This window comes from Podospora anserina, chromosome 6 (assembly GCF_000226545.1).
Source record: "Podospora anserina S mat+ genomic DNA chromosome 6, supercontig 2".
Lineage (NCBI taxonomy): Eukaryota > Fungi > Ascomycota > Sordariomycetes > Sordariales > Podosporaceae > Podospora > Podospora anserina.
Genome location: NW_001914857.1, coordinates 830,536 through 849,643, shown reverse-complemented (window position 1 = coordinate 849,643; position 19,108 = coordinate 830,536). Strand labels below are relative to the sequence as shown.

The window sequence follows — 19,108 nt, the reverse complement described above, 5'->3', positions numbered from 1 at the left end:
GGGGGGGGAAGCCCCCCAAAGAAAGAATGCTTCCTTCGTGGTTATGTTGAGGTGTCTTTATTTTCCCTTTCACGCTTTGAGTTGTGTTCGAGGACTGAAAATTTTGGGGGAAATAGTCGGGTGGGTGTACTCATGTTTGCTTAATAAGCCGATTCTTTGGTGTATGAAAAAGAATATGTTTAATATAATTGTTGTCAGGACCCCTTTCCTGGGAGGGGGACTTTGTTTCACAAACAGCATGGATACTCTAATTCATTTTTCTGCGCATTGGGGTGAGGTTTAGTGTTGATCGGGGAGGGGGGGTTAAGGCGGGGAGGGTAGGGTGGTATGTGGTTGTTAATGGGGATGAGGAGAGGGGTTTCCCGGGGGAGGAAGAGGGGGAGGGGAGTGATGGGGAGGAGGAGGAGGAGAGGAGGAGTTTTAAGTTGGAGGAGGAGTTACTGGGGAAGAGGCGGGATGTTCAGGGTCAAGATGTACAGCAATAGCACGGTAGGGGGAATAAGGGCTGTTGGGATGGAGATGGAGGAGACCTTTGTGTGGTGCCTGTTAATCTGGTTGAACGGATAGGAACGGTTGGGGGACATGGAACCACAAGGTTGAAATGTTTGGGGCCTGTTACCACGAGAACCAAAACATCTAGACTGGTCTTCAACATGACGATGCCATCAATCATCTCATCACCTTCAGCTTGAAATCAACAGCCCAAAAATACGTAAGATACCGTACCAAATTGCCCGTAATTACACCCAGCTCGGCCAAATCGGATGACGTCGCCTGAGGCAATGGGGTGAGGTCCCCACATTTCCCCCCCCCCCGCAGACAAGCAACACACGCAGCCGAGATGCCGAGCCTCTTCAGCATCCCCCCAAGCATCCCTGTCGAATGACAATTGCTTGGATGATGCTTTGCTCGAGCGCCCTCTTCCCCCTTGACCCAGCCGTGTGACAACTGGTTGCTTGGGGCCTTTGTTCCCGATATCTACCCTCAGCTCTCTTATATACCACGTAGACCCCCCTTTCAATTGAATCTCCCTCTCAGTCACTGGCATCCCCACAGCCTCACCGACCAACCTCGAACAGATCGGCCAACCACCGGAGATAACTCGTCCCATCCTCGCGTTTTCACAATTCACACCAGCCCCCTTCCCATACTAGGGGAAATTTCGGTCCCAAGGAAACAAGACTGGTTTAAAGAGCACCTCTTTCACGACCAATTCCCATCTTTCAACCCGTCTTCTGGACAACACCTTGAACAACACCTTGAACAACACCTTGGACAACACACCACCACCGCAAAAATGACCAAAGTCGAGCTCACAGGCGTGGAAGTCGCCAAACACAAGTCGGCAGACGACTGCTGGGTCATCGTCCATGTAGTGCCCCTCTCCAGCTCCCCACCTCATATCTCTCCCCCCCCCCCTACTGACAACCCCAGGGCCGCGCCTACGACGTGACAGACTTCCTCCCCGAACACCCCGGCGGCTCCAAAATCATCCTCAAATACGCCGGCAAAGACGCCACCGAAGAATTCGACCCCATCCACCCCCCGGACACTCTGGAGAAATACCTTCCAAAAGACAAACACAAAGGTCCCGTCGACATGTCCACCGTCGTCGTCGAGAAACAAGAGGTCCTCCCAGAAGAGCAGGAGAGAATGAAGAGGATCGAGGAGATGCCCTTGCTCGAACAATGCTACAACTTGCTTGACTTTGAGGGCGTGGCAAAGAGGGTGATGAAGAAGACTGCTTGGGGGTATTACTCTAGTGCGGCTGATGATGAGATTGTAAGCCCCCCTCCCCTCTCCCTCTTGAGCTCTTGGTCATCTTGGGACAAATGCGAACCAACATGAGATGTAGACCCTCCGAGAAAACCAAACAGCCTTTCAACGCATCTGGTTCCGCCCCAAAATCCTCGTCAACGTCGAAAAAGTCGACTTTTCCACCACCATGCTCGGCACCAAGGTCGACATTCCCTTTTACGTCACCGCCACCGCTCTCGGCAAACTCGGTCATGTAGAAGGCGAGGTTGTCCTCACCCGTGCTTCGGCGAGGCACAACGTTGTCCAAATGATCCCCACCCTTGCCTCCTGCTCCTTTGACGAGATCATGGACGCTGCAGATGCAAGCCAAGTCCAGTGGCTGCAGCTCTACGTCAACAAAGACAGGGCCATCACCAAGAGGATCGTCGAGCACGCCGAGAAGAGGGGTTGCAAGGGGCTGTTCATCACCGTTGACGCGCCACAGCTGGGGAGGAGGGAGAAAGACATGAGGTTGAAATTCACGGATGAGGGCTCGAATGTGCAGAAGGGGTCAGGGGAGAAGACGGACAACAGCCAGGGTGCGGCGAGGGCGATCAGCAGTTTTATCGACCCGGGGCTGTGCTGGGATGATATTCCCTGGTTCAGGTCCGTTACCAAGATGCCCATCGTTTTGAAGGGGGTTCAGAGAGTGGAGGACGTGTTGAGGGCGGTGGAGGTTGGGTGCGCGGGCGTGGTGCTATCTAATCATGGAGGGCGACAGTTGGATTTTGCGAGGTCGGGGATTGAAGTCTTGGCGGAGACTATGCCTGTGCTGAAGAAGATGGGGCTGGAGAAGAAGATTGAGGTTTATGTTGATGGGGGGGTGAGGAGGGCGACGGATATCATCAAGGCGCTGTGTTTGGGGGCTAAGGGGGTGGGGATAGGGAGACCGTTCTTGTATGCCATGAGCGCGTACGGGCAGGAGGGGGTGGAGAGGGCGATGCAGTTGCTCAAGGATGAGATGGAGATGAATATGAGGCTCATTGGGGCGAGGACGATTGAGGAGTTGAACGAGGGGATGGTGGATGCACGGGGGCTTTTTAGCCATGGGGTTGGGCCGGTGAACTTTTTGGCGGAGAGGGTCTATGATCCGCTTGTCGGGCCGCCGCAGAGGGAGAGGAGTAAGTTGTAGGGTAAGGGGGGGGGGGGGGGGGGTCGAGGGAGATATACCAAGAGGGGGTTGGGTTGGAGCATCCCGAGGAACTGGCCTGGGCAGAGGTGCCCTGCTTGGCCGCTGGAATATGATGGCTCCAAGGAGGGATGTTCCCTCTTTGCAGTTGTTGTTTTCCGGCAGCAAGGCAGGGGCACGCATCCCGGCTGCTCTGTCCGGCCAGTTCTTGGGGATGGGATGTTTTTCAGAGCCCTACCAAATGTGTGATATGTGTATAGAGGAGGTTGAATGATGTGATTCTTTCTGGCAAGCTTTGAGTTTTCACCCAGGAGAATGGACGGAGGATCAAGCTGAGCACAACGGTCGAGTCTTTTTAAAGTTTGCTTGCTTTACCCATCGTCGGTACTTTCCCAAGATACTGATTGATACAAGTAATCACTGGTCTTTCCTAACCACACCTAAACTCCATTGCTGAAAACACCCCCTCCGCCATATGCTACACCCGCCGTAATGTACTAAACAGATAGCTAACAAAAAAAAAGAAGAAAAAAACAAGCCATCACCCGCTGCCCACCGAAATATATTCCCAGGTGCGCCGCCAGCCAGTCCGTAGGAAACCAACCGCCATGTAGCAAAGAAAACGTATCAATACCCATCTTGAAACCTCTCCGGGTTGAACAGACCAAGTTCCCTACAACTTGGCCCTCGCCCCCTCCCCCTTCACCCCCTTGCTCGCCTCCCGATTCACCACCACCTCCCCCCTCCCCTCTCCCTCCCCCTCCCCAAAGAAGATAACCTGCACGGTCAAATCATCTCTATACCTCCTCGAAAACGGCGCCGGCAGCGTCAGCAACGCGCTAACCTGCTCCCTGTTCTTCCCCCCCAACGCATTCCTCACCAGGTGCGTCGCCACATTCGCATCCTCCACCACAAACCCATCATTCCCCCCCCACTGCCTCACCCCCCTAAACGGCGTCTTTTGACCCTCCACCTCCTCCACCTTGGACACCTCCACCGGCAACCCCCCGGGCCCATCCTTACTCGACCCTCCACCGCCAAAAGTCCTCGACCAAACCGAATCAAACAACCCCGACTGTTTCCCCCCTTTTTGCTGCTGAGCATCAATCCACTTCCCCACCAACCCAATCACCTCCTCATTAGTCAACATCTCCCACAACCCATCCGTAGCCATCACCACAAAATCCCCCCTCTCCGGCTCAATCCTCGTGGTAGTGATCACCGGCTCAGCCGTCACATAAGGCGGCGTCTTCAACGCCGGCGAGACCGACCTCGCAAAAAAGTGCTTCCTCAACCTCTCCGAAATCTCCCTCGTCCACTTGTAACTCGCATCCCCAAACGCCCTCGACGGCTCCAACCCCCCCAGCACCCTCCCGTTCCGAACGACATAGGGCTCGTTGGGGTGTTCCCTCCTCAGTCTACTCGCCTCGTCCACATTGGAGCCGGTCTGATCAACCGACAGCGGCGTCGCCGTCCATTTTCCCGATTCTGTCCTCCTGCCCAAAACGGCGCGCGAGTCTCCCGTGCAAGCTACGCGGAGGAGCTTAGAGCGGGAGTCGTAAAAGGACAATAAGGCGCATGATCCGGACAGGGCAGGTGCCAAAAGTTCGGCGGCCATGGTCTTGTTGTTGGCTCTCATGACTTTTTGCACGCTCTGGTTGACTATTTCATCATCGAGCTTTAAAAACCCCTTTCTAATAGCCGCCTCCACGCCGGGACCCGAGAGGTCATTGTTTGATTCTTGATACGTCTGGTTCAGCTCACGGGCGACAAAAGAGACGAGAGTCTGGCGGAGTTTGGCAGAGGTTGTCCAGCCGCTGTTTTTGTTAGCTGTTTTGATTTTTGCTTGATTAAACAACTGGGGAATGAGACAAACCTATGTCCATCAAACACCCCCCAAAACATCCAATCATTCCCCCCCTTTTCACTCGTCGCGGGCTGCATCTCAATGATCTTCTCCGTGTGGTCGTCCTCGATTGGGTCGTTGCTTGGTAATTGCACAAGGTCGTATCTCACCACGCCTTGGCCTCGGTTGACGAGATATGACTCCTCCAGCTTCCTCAACTTTTCTGTCGCCTGCTCCGGGTTGAGCATCTCGATCACTCTCGTGCCGTCTTCCGAGGTGGTCTTGCTGATGGGTCCGTCGCCTACTATCGTTCCGGTGTGGAGCTGGTCAGCGCTGATGACCAAGACGTTGCGTGTCGGGAGGGAGGTGTCTGCAGTGGAGGTGTCGGTGATGGTGGTGGTGGAGTAGCCGCGCTTGACGGGGACGTTGTTGACGTCGGTGCCGTTGTACGAGTACCAGGCTCCGTAGCCCACGAGTGCCGACGCGAGGACGACCGAGGCGCGGCGGTAGTACATTGAGGATTGGAGGGGTGGTGGGAGGGGGAGACTGTTGTTGTTGTTGATGTTCTCTAGGAGGGGAGGGGGAATACCGGTGACATTGCTGTGATTCTTGAGGGTGCGACGGGCGGCGGTGGTGGAGGTTGAGGAGAGGAGACGGCGGGCGGCGGTGGTGGGGAGAGAGGTTGTGAAGGGGCGTCGGCCAAGGCCCCGGGCAGTATATTGAAACGTGGTCCGAAAGGCTTGTACGGCAGCGCGGCGCATTTTCGCGGTCGCCGGGGGTGATGCCGTACCGCTGGTTAAGTATCGGATGGGAGGGAGGTTTGGGATTCAAGGCGGAAGATTGGGGGAGAGAGATATGGTCGGTCTGTCAGGGTCGGTGATGCGGGAGCGGTGCAAATGCACGAATTGGGGCCGGTGGTGGCTTTCGTGGTGGTGGCAGGTGAGACACGACCGGTGGCAGTCAACAACAACGAATGTCTTGATCAAGAAGAAACAAAACAACAATGCCCTTTCTCAAATACTCTTTGGTCCTTTCTTGTCACTTGGGATGGAAAGCAGGAGCTGTCTCACTGTCTTCACCAAAGCCTTCCACAGCTTGATCCTAGTGGTCCGTGCGTCCTGACGGACAAACGCAGTTGGAAGCACAGAGACGTCAACTGTCATGTGTGTCTTGCTGTGCATCCTAAACACCACGTCAGTCCCCCACCTACTAGATTTATTTTTCTAGCTACATCACCGAAATCCAACTTTGCTAGTATACTTAGCGCCACCTAAACTTCTAATAATATTATAAAAGACCGTAAAATAATAAACTTAAAGCTATTTCTTTTAAAATTTAATCAACCTAATTAAATAATTAATAATGTAACTAATTATTAATTAGATTATCTTTTACGTTTACTATTATAATTAATCGTTAGTAGTATATATTAAAATTTATTTTCGTAAGACCTATTTTACAGTGAGTTACTGCTATAATGTGACAAACTCTTATCTAGAACCTTTGAAAAAGAAGCTAGTCGAAAGTGCTTCTGAACAATCCTAGTTCAATATAGCTAAATAGTGTATAACAAATAGCTTGTCTCATTAGTCAAGATAACAACAAATGTGACTTGTGCTACATACTGCGGAACTATCTGATGCCCATCTAGGTCCTCCATATATGTAAACCTCAGCGCTCTAGACTGATCATGGCTAAGCTGCTTTGATTACGTCCTGACTGGCCCTGCCAGTGATCATTATAATCATACCTTGATCACTTTGATCACGCCCTAATTAGTTTTGCCCTTGATCATAGTGATCATTCTTTGATCGCATCTTGATTGGCTACCCTCTGTCTAATCTAATGATTAGCTAAGCGCGTCCCGTGCCGCTCATACTGTCTGATCTGCCCGTTAGCTTAACTGTGACACAAATCACTTTAAATACAAAAGGTTACCTTCTACAGCTCTGTTGCTCAGCGCGGTAAGGCGCAAAAGCTGTACGCCCTAGTAGTGAGCTATAAGTACCAGGTATTTGTGACGAACCCCTGTACAGAACCTCTGAAAGGGATACGGGTTGAAGGTAACTTCTGACAATTGGTTCGGTGCAGCTAGACAGTGCACAACAAGATGTCTCAATGTAAACACAAGATACCGTGAATACAACTGTGGATTGCATACTGCGGAACTGTCTATCTACACCAGCCAGTTCCTCCGTATATATAGATCCTGGGGCCCTGAGGTGCTCGCCCTGCTACGGCCCCGATTACCCATAGCACATTGCATCCTGCAAAGTGCTCGTCGTGCTATGCCCCTGATCACTCGTAGCATCTTGCATCCTGCAGAGTGCTCGTGTGTCTTGGCGCTATAGCACTTTCGTCCAGCCATGATTGGCTGTCTCCTGACTTCTCTAATGATTGGCTAGGGACGTCCTGCGCCCCACATGTGGCGCGGCCTGCTGTTGGGTTAACTGTGACAGTATATTTGTGGTGTTGTGGTTGTTTTGTGTGTTTTCTCATTATTTCATCATTATTTTTTAATAATCTAATAAGTTAAATCAGATTTTAAATATAATGATTATTAAAAAGTTTACTTATTTAGAATGATAAAATTAATTGATAATAATATTATTATTAAGGTAATTAATTTGATAAAAGAACTATATTTTTGATTTTAACTTAACGGTTAATGATTTCGTTTTGATAATATTACTACTATCAGTTCATTTCCTTTGCTACAACGTTAATTTAATAGTAATAATTTTAATACTATTAATATTAAAATATTCCTAAATATAAAGTTTTATATAAAAGTGTTAATGTGTGGGTACTACTAAGTGCCCTATTTACTGCCCTACAGATTGATATTACAGTGGGCAGTACTGCTATAAGCAGTAATGGAACTTCCCGGCTTGGATCCCTTTAGAATATTCTTTACAAGGGACCCTTGAAGGCTTACAGGGCTACTGTGGCCTGAGGCTTAGTCAATGGATACTAGAACCTTCCAAAGTGGCTATAGGCTTACGTAGTAAGTTGCCACAATAGTGTGATTTATAGGGCACCTTTGCTGCCGAAGGTTCTATGGATTTCCGTGAGTCTACACTAGACCCACTTAAGCCCACCAAATACCCCAAAGTGGTATAGGGGCTTCCAGGGCCTACAGGACCCACAGTAGGCCTACGAAGGCCTATATATAGACCTCTCCTCTCTCCTGTAGAATAGTTCCTTTCTTTCTTTCCTTAAGGGCAAAAGCTTAAGGCTAAGGCCAAAGGCCAAGGCCAAGGGTAATAAAGGCAATTCTTATTCCTTATACCTCACTGTATTACAGTGCTTTACCTTCCTTCGGCACTGCCGTCGTATCCTCCCGCTTCCGCTTGCGCACTGCTGTATTTTACAGCAACCCTGTATAGATTCTATATTATAGGCCTATCAGGGCTTACCAGCTAACAAAAAGTCCAAGATTATTTAAATATATCATGCGTTTATATTATACTAAAACGGATTATATAATAAAAGTTTCATTTACTTAAAAATATAGTCCGTTTGAAAACATTAAACTTATGAAAAATAAATTTAAGTATCGGTACTTTTTAAGGGTATTATTAACTATTAAATTACTTAATAAAATTAAAAAAACAAAAAAAGGATAAAACTATAGTTGAAGTTTTCCTAGAGTTTTTATAGTATTACGTTAAATCTTCTCAAGTAGAAATATATTGAAAAATTAGTAGTAGCTGGAAAATTGGGGCGTAGTAGATAGAGACAAACATGGTGTTTAAAATGCACAGTGGAGGATATTATGAAGCATTAGTGAGTAAAGGCATCAATATATGACCAAATAGTTTCTTCCACACACATGCCAGCTAGTATATATTCTTTTGTTGCGAGAAGGAGCTTTGATATCTTGGCACAGTCTCTGCCGTCTTTAGCACTGTCCTTCACACTGTCTCTATGATGGTGGGGATTCCCTGGCTTTCACATGCGACTCCAACCACAGTCATTCATGATACTGTCAACGTTGAGTGTTTCATATCATTCCGGAAATCTCAAGTTGAAATCTGACCTCTTTGACTTTCATATCACAAATTTACTCAGAGACATCAACCTCTCCCCCAGCCACCCCCACCACCTCACCACCTCACCACATCCTCGGCTCTCGACGGAAAACCACCCCCGTCATAACCAGCTTGGCGACCTCACTCATCAATTCCGATCTCGTAAACAGTAACCCCTCATATTCCTATTCACTATTTCACGTTCAAAACCTCAATATGGCCACCCAACAAACCCCACCCCAAACCCTCCAAGCATTCAACACCTACCCCTGGGCCTCAGACCGAGAATTCATGGTACCTCCTCCCTCCCCTCCTCATCCCACCACTCACTAACAACTCCCCCGCAGCAATCCCTCATCACAACCCTCGGCCCCCTCCTATCCCCCCAATCCCTCTCCTCCCCCTTCACCAAGCCCCAAGTCCTCACCTCCATCCAGACCCTCCGCGCAAAATATTACACCGCCAAATTCAACGTCCCCATCTCCCCCTCCCCTTCCTCCGCCACCACAATCCCAACCCCAGACGAGGAAATCCTCAAAAAGGCCTCTTGGCTGTATGTGAATATCCAAAAGAAGATAAACAACAATACTCCTGTCCCACCAGCAGAGGGACCAAAGGAGGAGGAAGTGCCGGAGTGGCAGAGGAGTGGGGGGGTGAAGGTTGATTTATCGAAAAAGGCGGAGGATGGGGAGGGGGAAGGGGAAGGCGAGGGTAGGAAAGGGGAATATCCTAATAAGTTTCAGGCGATTATCGAAGCGGTGACGACGGGGAAGACGATTGAGGGGATTAGGGAGATTGAGGAGCGGGTTGTGAGGGGGGAGGGGGTGGTGCCTGTTGGGGGGAGGAGGGTGCCGGTTAAGCCTTGGGAGAGGGGGAGAGTTTTGGGGGATGGGGTTGGGGAGGATGGGGGTGGGTTGGGGAAGGTGTTGGATGAGGATTTTCCACCTTTACCGGAGGCGTAAAGGGGGGTGAATATCAGTTGAGGTGTAAGATGGAGGGTTCAATTAAGGTTGATGAAATTCGAATAGTAGAGTTGTCTCTGCTTTTATGGTGTGTTTGTGGTAATAGTATTCTTGGGTCTGGGGTAATACGCTGCGAGATGTACGCTCGGTAACCCCAAGAACCAAGCAACAATCGTCCAAGGTAGTCCAACCCACCGCCACCGTGAGGAGGTGCCCCGACCTGCCGGAAGAGGTCGATGTGCCTGGGTATTCCTACACTTTTGGGACCAATCCCTTTTGGCTCTGATGCTTTCATCTAGTTCATCCGGGTTGTTGATTCTCTGCTCGCCGCTTAAGATCTCCTGCCCCAGAGGAAGAAGTCTTTCTGGCCCTGACGCCTCCCGAAGTGACTGGGTGATGGCCTGTCGTATTCTTAGCCGCCCCGGGTCCGTCTCCAATATCTACCTACCTAAAACAGAGTGGTTGCTTGACAGGAATCCCTCTTCTCTCAAAGTCGGCAAAGCCCATCTTTGCAAATCGTTCCCCCCTGACAAGCAGAACACCACACAAAACAACCTACTCTAACAAAGGGCCATCTTGCATGCTGCCAACACGTGTAGGTGGCCAATTTGGTCCGGTTTTTCATCTCTTTGGTGTTGTGTTACAGCTGACCTACTCGATTGTCTTCTTCAAAGACAGTATTTGAAGTCTTCCTCTCTGGAGATACCCCTATCTGCAAAGACTCCCACCGGAATCGATCCATCATCTTCCGTTCCAGAGCCGTAGTTCAATGGGGACAACCTCGGTGTCCTCGCTTTCTTGTCATCGAAGCCGTCTTTTCGTCTGTCCCCTAGAACAGCAACATCATAACACCACAAACACAAAGCCTTCGAGCGCCTACAACCATCATCACAATACCAGCCGCACGAACCGACGAGACCTGATGCTATAGGGAGAAAAGCTTTACCGACGGCACCAAAAGACTTCGATTCCAGGCCCGAGCAATCCCAAACTGTCACGACAGGACCAATTGATGCCCAAACAACGAGCCACACAGACTTTGACAGACTGTAAACATCCTCGGTTACACCTTTTCCAAAACCGAGACTTTTATCCACTGATAAACTGAACATAAAAACAACCCCCTCAAGACAAACGACACACATCATATCATATCCTCAACCCATGCCTCAAAGGAAAGTCAACAGACCTACTAGCACCTTCATAGGCCTATCAACCATCTCTCAAAACCTACCACCCACCTCTCCATATCTATCCCCTCTCCAAAAAAAAGCCCAGGTAGGTAATCATCACACCTCCTGTCTTCCTTGCAGCGCCCACAGCACCTTCATCAGCACATCACACATCACAGCACACCAAAAATAAAAACTCAACGCAATTTATTGTCTTTGTCTGCCCTGTAAACTTCCCTATGGAAACCGAGCAGCGAGTAGGTATCGCCATAAACATGGCCCCGTATTCCTGTCCAGTTTCCCTGTTTCCCCATCTCCTGAACCCATCCCGAGAGTAGGTACCTTATAGAAAAGAGAAGGGGGTATCAACCGTACCAATCGTACATAAACCAACATCCCACCAGCTCACATCCCACTTGGGAGGAGCAAAAGATTTAAAATTCCTGTGACGGGAAATTAAAAAAAGTGAATCATGCAACGAGTCACTTGACCCTTGCTCACCTATTAAGAAAAAAAAAGAAAAAAAAAACCCCAGACTCCATCCCCACATCCCCAGTAGTGACGTCGTGTCGTGAAAGAAAAAACTTAGTGAACCCCCGTATCATCACCACCCTGATGCACCACCAACGCATTCTCCCCCACGACCCCCTCCTCCGAACTCTTCACAAAAAACTCCACCGCCTCCTCCATAAACCGGTTCTGATCCTCCAACCCCAACCCCTGAAACCAAGCCTCATGCCCCTCAGGACTAACCGGCTTGACCGTCCACACATCCCCCAACCCCCTAACCGGAATGGCAGTCTTCAGATAAACCTCCCCCGCGATCTTGACCCCACGAGGAGGGTAAGAACCGACCTGCCTGGCAGCCACGATGGGAGTCCGACTCTGCAGCGAAGAAATATACTCATCCACATCAGCAATCGCACTGCCAAACTCAACCTGCCGCTGAGCCCGTCCCGTCGGCGTGGGAGAGAGTCTCGCCAAGGCAGCATCGATCCCCTTCGCCTTCGACTTCTCCTCCTCCTCCTCCTCCTCGTCATCATCATCATCATCCTCCTCCTCCATAACCTTGGCCGAAGTCTTCTTCCCACCACCCTTCCCATTGTTGTTCGTCCTCTTCTTCACTACCCCAGCTCCAGTCCCAGCCTTGGGCTTGCTGCTTACAAGACTAGTCCCCTGGTCCATCTCCGTCTTGCCCACGCCCGAACCGCTGGATCTGCCTCCCTGCGGCTTGACGGGCGGCGACCAGTTCTCAATGTTGAGCTTGCGCTTCACCTGTCCGTAGCGCACCTTGGCCGTCTCGGCGTTTTTGAAACCGTTGTCGCGGGCGACGCCCTCCCAGTTGATATCTGGCCGGGTTCTCAGATTCTTCACTATGGAATAGAAGAGGAAGGCCTCAGCTGAGGTGGGCTGGGGGGCTTTCTCTTCGGCCATTGTCCTTGTTGCTTTTGTGAGTTGTTGAGATGAAAAGGGGTTGTTTTTGTGGTCTGTGAAAGAGAGAAGAGTTAGTTTTGTATAATTGAAGGCTGTCTTTAGGTAGTCCATTTTGGCGGTTGGAGAGGTGTGGTGTGAGATTGATAGAGTGTTTGTGTCGAGGGTGAGGTGGGATCTATGTGTTGAATAGGTAGACGAGGCGAGGAAAGGGAAGGAAACAATTGTCGGTGTGAATCTGACGAAAGAAAGTCGCAACATAAAACACACTTGTGCCATGAATGGCGACCAAAGATGCCCGACCGGCAATTGCGACTGCAATCACGGCCCCGGGACGGAAGAAAACAAAACTCCGAAGGAAGAAGATAACTTACTGGGAGAGCGGTATTGAGTGAGGCAAGCAATCAATGCTTCTCTTGCCAAAGAGCAGTTGTTGTCTGTGGCTGTTGGGTTGTTGTCGCAAAAGCAGAAAGCCAAAGGCAGCAGGAAGCGAATGTCACAAAGTGGTTGTGTTGTGGGAAAGAAAAGAAATGCAGGAGAACTGGAGAGAGAGAGAGAGAGAGAGAGAGAGAGAGAGAGAGAGAGAGAGAGAGAGAGAGAGAGAGAGAGAGAGAGAGAGAGAGACTCTATTTAAGGACTCCCTGCGCCGGTCCTACGCCACCAGTTCTGTGGGATTTGTGGATCGTAGTTGCTCAATAACTCAAGATTGGAATCGATTTCTTTTTTTTGTTTTGGAGCGACCAAGCTGGCCGTCTGATTTCAAGCGGGGAAGGGGCAATGGACGGAGAGCCGCAATCCTTGAGTCTCACTGGCCGGGGGGTGGGAAAGGGAGCAGGAGAATGATAACGGGGCTATTCACTTCGGACGACGATACGCAGGCGGCGACGGCATTGCGAGTCAACTGGCCCAAAGAATACACATGGGTCAAGGGGATTGCGTGTTCTGTGTCTTGTAGGCGGAGAAAGAAGCTGATGGTGACCTTGGGAAGCGTCTGATGTTCTTATCATGGCAGTGAGGGGCTCGGCAGATTTAGGCAGTCAGTAGATTGGGTCGTCATTTCTCAAAGAGCGGACGAAGATAAGGTACTGAGAGGGAGTCTCTCTTGGCTGTGGTATCACGGATAGACTCTGGCATCTCAAACACATGCTACCTTGAACAGCTTCAAAGCCTCGTTGTCATCGCCTCCCAGAATTTGAAGCGATTTCCCTATCGACGCCGCTCGACACAAGCCCTAGAGCCGCAAGCTGACCCTGAGGCTTCAAAATGTTTGAACTGTAATCTAGCCCACCTCCATCAAATCATTGCTGGCACCAAACTCTTCCAAACAATAACTCTCACGACTCCCCTTCTCAAGTCCCACCATCCTGAAGTCTCGACGCCCATCACCTCAATCAACACCAATCCACTGCTCGGGCAGACTCTTATCCCCATAAAAAGCATACATTCGCCTCAATTACGCCTCAACGAATGTATTAACCGTATCCCACCAAAGTCATCCTCCGTCCCAGAATCACTGCACGCAATGCTCCCCTCAACACAACTCCAACATTGCTCCAACCCCTCCCTCCCCGCCGACACAACCTCACTCCCAATTCTCCCACTCATCCTCAACCTTTCCATCCCCCAACAGCTAAGCATTATTCACCGTGCATGATGGTCACTCCAGCTCATTGCTCTTGTCCCCCAGGGCACTCCTAACGCAACACGAACCGTCAACGTGTCTGCCTCCTTGAATGTAGGTATCTCACATTCTTCAATCCCATGTCTAGGCAGGTATCTCTTCTTGTTGTGCGTACCATGGCGGCAATGGTGGTAGTGGTTAAGTTCGAGAAGGGGGGTCTATCCCCCTGGAATGTGGATCCGGCGCTGTTTAGCGTTGCTAGGGTAACATGCCACATCAAACCCTAACTCCAGTGCTATCAACAGGGGTAATGCAGACCACAAGACACCTATGCAAATGGTATACGCGAGGGAGAAAGGCGGAAAATTCATCCAAGCGGATGTCTACGGGGTCTGGGGGTTGTCTCAGCGCGTATTGCTGACATAGGCCTGGCTCGGGGTTGTTCCGCTCCCTCTAACTTGGACACGAGGTCTGCTACCCCTGGGTATCCTAGACGGATTACCATGCATGATACTCGGGACTTGTAACTACCCGATTCGTTAAAGTTAATGTGTCTGACCTGTGCGATGCCCTTTGAGGGAGACGATATGGACAGAACTGTTTGTCTAAGCTGCTGTACGGTGGTGATATAGGTAGGGGGGTTGGGGTTGGAAATGGGAGTCCGTCTGAGCTGTGATATAGATGGGGTGGTTTGAGAAGGTTTTTTCGTCTAAACACAGGTACCTTGGCTATGATGATAGCACGTAGGGCATGGTTCGGGAATGTATGTTTGTCTAAGCGTATATGACAATGATAGTATAGAGTTATATATTTATTAAAAAAGAATGACAATAAAATGGAGTGGGTGCTTTGGACATGTCTACCTAGTCGTCTCAACCGTCATGGAGTGGTGATACAAATGGTATGATCTGGAAATATTTATCCGTCTAGCTCTCGCCGTGATAACACAGAGGGAGTAGTTCAAAACATATTATCTTAGTATCCCATGATAATATTCAGGAATGTTTAGAGGTGTCTGTTCGGCCAAGCTGTGATATGGTGAGAACATAATGAGGATAGCTTGGGAGTGTTTTTCCGTCGAAGCAATTCTAGTTAAGTAGGAAGCTCGGTTGTGGGCTCTGCGGGTTTGGTGATGCCTAGGTGGTGCTCACACTGGCTCTTTCATGGGATCGGACGTGGAGCTGAAGTTTGCTGGTGTTTTACTTTTTTTGCTGGAAGTAACGGAATGTTGTACTGATGAGTAGCACGGTGGGGATGTGACCGTGGTGAAGAGATGGATGGGGTTAAACCCGTGAATTGGATGGGAGGTGGTCAAAGTGTACCCAGGTAAATAATGATGGTTCTGTTGAAAGTTAAGTGGCAGTTGGCCAGAGCGGGTGACTAGCGCCAATGTGAACGATCTGGAGGCGATGTCGATGTTAGAGCGGTATGTGTTGTTCAACTGAGCTTAGAGACACTTCTCCCAGCTTGGACGAAATGCTGAGGGTAATTGAAGAAAAAGAAAAAAAATGAAACAAACACGACATTTGAGACGGTGATCATCACCGATATCAACAATTTGCAAAAGCGAACTAGATTGGAGATGTATCAATCATATTATCAATCAATCATACCAAACTATCACACCCTACCCCAACCCACCCCAAGATATCCTCTCTTCAATGCGCTCACATCTGGGTTCCCAACCGACTACACAACGAAGAAGAAAAGGTAATGTTACAACCCCCCACTCTTCATCCCTCAAAGGTCCAGGGGCAGGGTCTGAGCAGAAGAAGAAAATGTAGACGACAAGTCTGAAAACCAATCTACCGTTTACAACCATGTAAAAGAGAAAGAGAAGAAAATCAAAATCAACGTAACTGACAACCCAATATCTTCCCTCTTCATAAACTTCCCGAACCGTGTTACCCAATCTTGGCTCCGTATCAAAAATATCAAACAAACCCCCCATCCATCGCCCCCCACTGGGGACTCCCCGACGCATGCTCCGCTTTGATGGGGTGAGCAGGAGAAGGCGACACACTCGTCCTCAACCCCTGATGCATCACCATATTATTGAAATCAAACTGCCCCGTGTCCATCCCAGCGAGGTTCATATTCATTGTGTTCATCCCCATTCCCATTCCCATCCCCATCAGTCCGAGATTGCGCTCCTCTTGTGTTTGTTGCTGCTGGGAGAACTGGGTGTGTTGCGAATGTGAGTGTGTGTGATCGCGGGCGGCAGCGGATGGGGAGTAGCCAAAGGCTGTCGCGGTCGTGTTTGTGGGCGAGTACATCGATACCGACGCGGGACTGTTCTGCGACATGTGGCTTGTGTGGCCCCAGGTGGGGCTCGCGGTGTCGAAGTGGTGGGTGTGGTGATCGTAGGGGGGCTGAGTTTGTGATTGATGATGGTGTTGATGAAAGTCGTGAGTATTGCTTAGAGGGCTGCTGTGAGCGGCTGTCATGAAGTTTTGGTTAAGATTGTGATGCATCAACACGTCTGATGCTTGTGCTTGGACGGACACGGGGGATTGATGGTCGCTGCATGGCGTCAGAAGACGCATGGTGTGATTGTGCGCAGGTGGCGGGATGGGAGTTGGGCCCTGGCGGTGAGAATGCATCATGTTGGAGAAGAGAGGCGTGTCGATGGGTGTCCCGGGCATCGACATAGTAGCTGTGGTAGGAGTGCTAGATGCTGTCCTTTCTTTCTTGATCCTGACCGTCTCGATTTCGAAGGTGCTGGCTGGGATGGCATCCGACTTTGGAGAAGGCAGTTGTGGATTGGCAGGCTTTGGCGATAACCTTTCGACCTTGATCTTCTTCGCTGGAGGATTGTCGGGCTTAGCAGGCGTGTTTTGGGTGTCTCCATCGCCGGCTTCCTTTTGTGAGGTGGATGCTGCTGTGGTCTTTTTCTTCCTCGCTGTCGGCTTGGTGACTCTGTTTCGTTTCTGAGGTTCGATGCCTAGCATGGCCGACCTGAACCTCGAGTAGCGCATGCGGGCGGCATGGCCATTGGTAATGGGCTGAGCGAGATTGGGATCTTGGGCCACCTTGTTCCAGTCGATCTGGACGCGAAGTTGGCCTGGTGAGTGGTCTCTCCGTGGCGGTAGAAGAAGCAGAGAAAACATACATCTTTGAGGCATTTTTGCTGGAGTATGGCAAAGAGGAACCGGGTCATGGCATTATCGTTGTGGGCCATGATGAAGGATGCAGAGGGCTCTCGATCGGGCGGTTGGGGAGGATGTCGACGTCTGATTGGGGGATGGAGGGTGTGGAAGGGAGGGGAGAGGCGGTCGAAAGCCAGCCGACCGAGGGAAGAAAAGAGAGAGAAAACCACCACCCAGCAGCAGAGGGGAGTGGCCAGCTCAATATGAAGGCTCTTCTTCTCTCGCAGGGGCCAAGGATCACACCGACAGAATACTACAGAAGGCTCTGGGGAGCTGTGTGGGGAAGTGAGTCACTGTTGGACGGGATGGTGTGCGGTGTGAATGTAGATGAGCCGTGGGTGAGGCTGTCGGGCGGGTTATATGCCTGTTTCACCCCCCCCCCCCCCTAATAGAAGCAATAAAAAACCTTCTCATGTAGTTTTCCTTTGGGCTGAGAGCAAAGAAGCAATGGCTTGGTGGCATCGGTCTTCATTGGGGAAGAGAGCAAAGGGGGACAGCAGTCTTTGCCGAATGAGGAGGGGGATGCATGAGGTTTTGTTTGCCGGGTGTGAGCAGCAGCCATTGTGGGTGAAGCACAGAATGCAGCTTGAAAGCGCCACCCTGCGCTGGACACAGATAGGACCTCCTTTTCCGGGCATAGGTATCTATCTATCTACAGCATTTCCAGAAGACAATCAGCAGTGGTTGCCTGGTCCATAGGCCCTCTGGTGGGGGAACAGGCTCAACAAAAGGAAAAGGCCGGGCCACTCACACAAGAAAGAAGCCGGCGATAGAGGGTGGGATGGAGCGACGAGCGCAACGCGGCACCGAGGCGCTACCGCGTGAAGTGCTTTTCTCCCAAGACATGCAGATCCCTGGCCCTTGCCTCACATGCTGGAGGTGTGACATCCATCTCTTGTTGAAGCTGCTCCGAGTCAAGGCATTGGCTGTGACCATGTCAAACGGCCCCTGGCGAATCGAGTGGCTGCCTCGAGGTGCGGCAGCTGTGTGAGCTAGTAGCTGTCGAAGCTGTCGTAGCTGTCACAATGATAAGTAGATGCTTGCGCAGTCCGGGCGACGACATGCAGGTGGGTGAACCATCCGTCAAACTGCATGGCTCGGGGGAGGGGAAGGGAAGTCTGGATCGATCGGGAATCAATCTGTCTCCAGCTGGCCAGTGTCAGGAACGGCACAGACAGATTGATTAGTGAGTCACTAGACTCGGATGGGATTGGGAAATGCGAGACGTCGGTTGGAGCAAGAGGAAAAAACTGAGTGGGATTTCCAGGTTCAGAATATGCAGAGTCGATGAGGTAGGTAGTGGGAGCAAGGCATGGATGGGGATGGGGAATGGGGGATGGGGGAGCGGGTCAATGGTAGACGCACGCTCATTGCTTCGTGGCCTTTTTTGTTGCCTCTTGGCTGCCTGATGATGGGGTACAGAGCAGCCCGTGATGCTACCCCTCCCGAGCTTCCGTCCTGAGACGCCGACGATAAGGCGGTGATGCAACCCGCCGGAGCAATGTCTAAGGTAGGTACAGAGGACAAAGGCATGATTGCAACAGTCACGGTTGCCTCGGATCGAGTCATCACAAGAGCGGTGATGTATCTACATGATGTTATCACTGTGCTACAAAGAGTTGAGATCACTCAACAGGACAGTGAATGGCCCACAGGCAGTCGTCATCCGCGTCAGGTTGGGGATATTTCAGGGCTACAGCGCGTCGCAGGCTGGGGGGCTGTGCCACTGGTGCGCGATACTGGCGCCAAATCATCTGACCTCGGGTTTTTTTCTCTTAATATGGGACCCACCCACTCACACATTCCATTCCACGGACCACAAGGCGCCATCCCAATTCCCCAACCTCTTTTTTTTCTTCCCCTCCCTTCCTCTGTCCCAATTGAGTTTGGTCCCAGCCCCTAGCGAGGAAGCTCTGACCATGTGGCATTGGCCAATCAGATGGAACATGGTGGTCTGGTCTCGGCGC

At 50.7% G+C, this 19,108-nt stretch overlaps 4 protein-coding genes across 4 annotated transcripts, besides 7 other annotated features; 1 reads left to right on the top strand and 3 right to left on the bottom strand.

Moving 5' to 3' along the window:
• Nucleotides 1-1,297: 1,297 nt before the first annotated feature.
• PODANS_6_5800 (uncharacterized protein) lies at nucleotides 1,298-2,929 on the top strand (the record flags this gene model as incomplete). The annotated part of the gene is made up of 3 exons (XM_001910044.1): nucleotides 1,298-1,372; nucleotides 1,435-1,782; nucleotides 1,856-2,929. The coding sequence occupies 3 exons, from the start codon at nucleotides 1,298-1,300 to the stop codon at nucleotides 2,927-2,929; spliced, it is 1,497 nt and encodes a 498-aa protein (XP_001910079.1).
• A 670-nt stretch (nucleotides 2,930-3,599) lies between these two features.
• PODANS_6_5760 (uncharacterized protein) lies at nucleotides 3,600-5,533 on the bottom strand (the record flags this gene model as incomplete). Its single annotated transcript, XM_001910043.1, has 2 exons — nucleotides 3,600-4,743; nucleotides 4,803-5,533. The coding sequence occupies 2 exons, from the start codon at nucleotides 5,531-5,533 to the stop codon at nucleotides 3,600-3,602; spliced, it is 1,875 nt and encodes a 624-aa protein (XP_001910078.1).
• Nucleotides 5,534-6,250: 717 nt separating this feature from the next.
• Nucleotides 6,251-6,682: a long terminal repeat (LTr crapaud).
• A 106-nt stretch (nucleotides 6,683-6,788) lies between these two features.
• Nucleotides 6,789-7,205: a long terminal repeat (LTR crapaud).
• Nucleotides 7,206-7,230: 25 nt separating this feature from the next.
• Nucleotides 7,231-7,278: a long terminal repeat (LTR grenouille).
• A 287-nt stretch (nucleotides 7,279-7,565) lies between these two features.
• Nucleotides 7,566-8,198: a repeat region (LTR hyla copie 39).
• Nucleotides 8,199-11,525: 3,327 nt separating this feature from the next.
• PODANS_6_5795 (uncharacterized protein) lies at nucleotides 11,526-12,650 on the bottom strand (the record flags this gene model as incomplete). Its single annotated transcript, XM_001910042.1, has 1 exon — nucleotides 11,526-12,650. One exon carries the CDS (start codon nucleotides 12,648-12,650, stop codon nucleotides 11,526-11,528), a length of 1,125 nt encoding a protein of 374 aa, XP_001910077.1.
• A 200-nt stretch (nucleotides 12,651-12,850) lies between these two features.
• Nucleotides 12,851-12,868: a sequence feature (primer IPH27B).
• Nucleotides 12,869-12,915: 47 nt separating this feature from the next.
• Nucleotides 12,916-12,994: an STS (microsatellite IPH27).
• A 130-nt stretch (nucleotides 12,995-13,124) lies between these two features.
• Nucleotides 13,125-13,142: a sequence feature (primer IPH27A).
• Nucleotides 13,143-15,926: 2,784 nt separating this feature from the next.
• Nucleotides 15,927-17,173, bottom strand: PODANS_6_5790 (uncharacterized protein; the record flags this gene model as incomplete). The annotated part of the gene is made up of 2 exons (XM_001910041.1): nucleotides 15,927-17,039; nucleotides 17,105-17,173. The coding sequence occupies 2 exons, from the start codon at nucleotides 17,171-17,173 to the stop codon at nucleotides 15,927-15,929; spliced, it is 1,182 nt and encodes a 393-aa protein (XP_001910076.1).
• Between the last annotated feature and the right edge of the window lie 1,935 nt (nucleotides 17,174-19,108).